At 50.5% G+C, this 1,829-nt stretch overlaps 1 protein-coding gene across 1 annotated transcript in view; it reads right to left on the bottom strand.

Moving 5' to 3' along the window:
• LOC123141920 (protein BZR1 homolog 3) overlaps positions 1-1,228 on the bottom strand; it is a 3,435-nt gene extending 2,207 nt beyond the window's left edge. Inside the window, exon 1 of the mRNA XM_044560983.1 lies at positions 974-1,228. Coding sequence (XP_044416918.1) covers positions 974-1,183 — 210 coding nt within the window. The 5' untranslated portion in view covers positions 1,184-1,228. The remainder of the gene's footprint in view (positions 1-973) is intronic.
• Positions 1,229-1,829: the final 601 nt, after the last annotated feature.

Raw genomic sequence — 1,829 nt, 5'->3', positions numbered from 1 at the left:
TATTCTCTCAAGTAAGAGCAAATCTCCTCGCATTTTTTGGAAAAAAAGTTACAAATCACGGGAAAAATGATTTAGCGGCGAGTTCTCTCCGCAGCTATAGCAGCCGTATAGCGGGCAATCGCGGCTATAGCGGAAACTTTTCCGGTCAGGAGAGAGGATTTCTTTAGATTATTGCTGAACTTTGGACCGTTCAACGGGATATTCGGAGCATTTCGCGACTGTGGCCATAGTATTGTGCGGAGGCTCCCAACAACTATAGCGGGCTACAGCAGAAACTTTTCCGGTCAGGAGAGAGGATTTCTGTAGGTTATTGCTAAACTTTGGATCGTTCAGCGGGATATTCGGAGCATTTCGCGGCTGTGGCCATAGCATTGCGCGGAGGCTCCCAACAACTATTGCGAGGCTATAGCGGCAATTTCGTGGAAGATTTAACTTCATGAAGAAAAAACCACAGAACTTTACAGACCTCCTCACTTAATAATGGGAAAGAAGCAATACGCATTGCTGCAATCCTATCTATAGCTTTTGCTTGGAAACAGGCACACAAACACACTCTTTACGTAATGATGTGCGTGTGGTTCCCCTTTGCCTTGTCCCGCATGCGCATCGGCATCTCATTCGACATCATCCGCACCATGCAGGAACCATTGAAGGGAGAATTTCAACAAGAAAGGAAAATCAAAGCAAACCATAGCAAAACCCAGAGAGGAGTGGAAATCTACGGCTCAATCCATCCACCCTAAAAAGAAAGGAATCACTTGATCCGGAAGGAATTAATCGCCGAACCGAAAAAAGAAAGAGCTCAACCAAACGAGACGGGATCAGATCGTTCCACAGCTCGGCAAGAATTAATGTTCGTACGTGCGTGCGTACAGCGGCGCGCACGAACGCATGCATGAAGCAAAACAGCACCGAGACGGAGGAGAGGAAGGAGAAGGAGTTTGCAGTTGCAGGGAGGGAGGGAGGGACGGACCTTGCGGTAGGTGGCGCCGTCGGGCTCGACGGTCCAGCCGGCCTCGTCGCAGAGCGCCTTGAGCACCTCGTTGTTGTCGCAGTGCTTGGGGAGCGCGTAGCCGCCGCGGGCGCGCAGCCCGTGGAAGATGTTGGCGGCCACCGCGCGCCGGCGCCGCTCGCGCCGCCGGTTGTTCTCCCGCTCCCTCCACGTCGGCACCCTCGACGCCATCCCCCTCTCCTCTCTCTCTTCCCGTCAAGAGTCCAGAGCAGGAGCTCGCAGGGTGGTGGACTGGAGGAGGACGCGCCCGCCTCTCCGCTTAAAAAGCGGCACTGCGAACGCCCCGGGTGGCGATTTTACCTCGCTGCCCTCGAAGGCCGTCCCGCGTCCAGCAGAGGGATGAAGGGCAGGGCTGGTATCTTGCGCGGTAGTAATTGGCCGAGTTAAAGCGATCCGCGTATGGAAGGCGCTCATGGCCGATCGCCCGGGCGCGTGCGGTGCAGCCGGGAGGAGGGATGGTGGGACCCACGTATCAGTGGGAGTGACCAGTGGTCAGATCGCGTAGAAGATTTATTTTGCTAATGGGCCGGCCATCTGTCTCGCTGTAATGCGCTCGGATCCTGTGCTTCGCTCTGGTTTTGTGAAGATGTTAGATTCTTCATTCAAATTGGTTTTGTGAAGCTTCCAGGGGATTTTCATCACTTTTTTATCTTTGATTTTTTATATTTTTATTTATTTTCTTGAAAATTTCATCAATAATTTTAAAATTTACGTTTTTTATAAAATAGTAACCAACTTCTAAACCCATGATTTTTTCAATTTCGTGAAATTTTCCAAGTTCATGAACTATTTTTAAATATATGAATATGTTTAAAAT

The sequence above is a fragment of the Triticum aestivum genome, chromosome 6D, assembly GCF_018294505.1.
Source record: "Triticum aestivum cultivar Chinese Spring chromosome 6D, IWGSC CS RefSeq v2.1, whole genome shotgun sequence".
Lineage (NCBI taxonomy): Eukaryota > Viridiplantae > Streptophyta > Magnoliopsida > Poales > Poaceae > Triticum > Triticum aestivum.
Note: the sequence above shows the minus strand (reverse complement) of the source record. Positions and strands in the feature narration are given on the sequence as shown.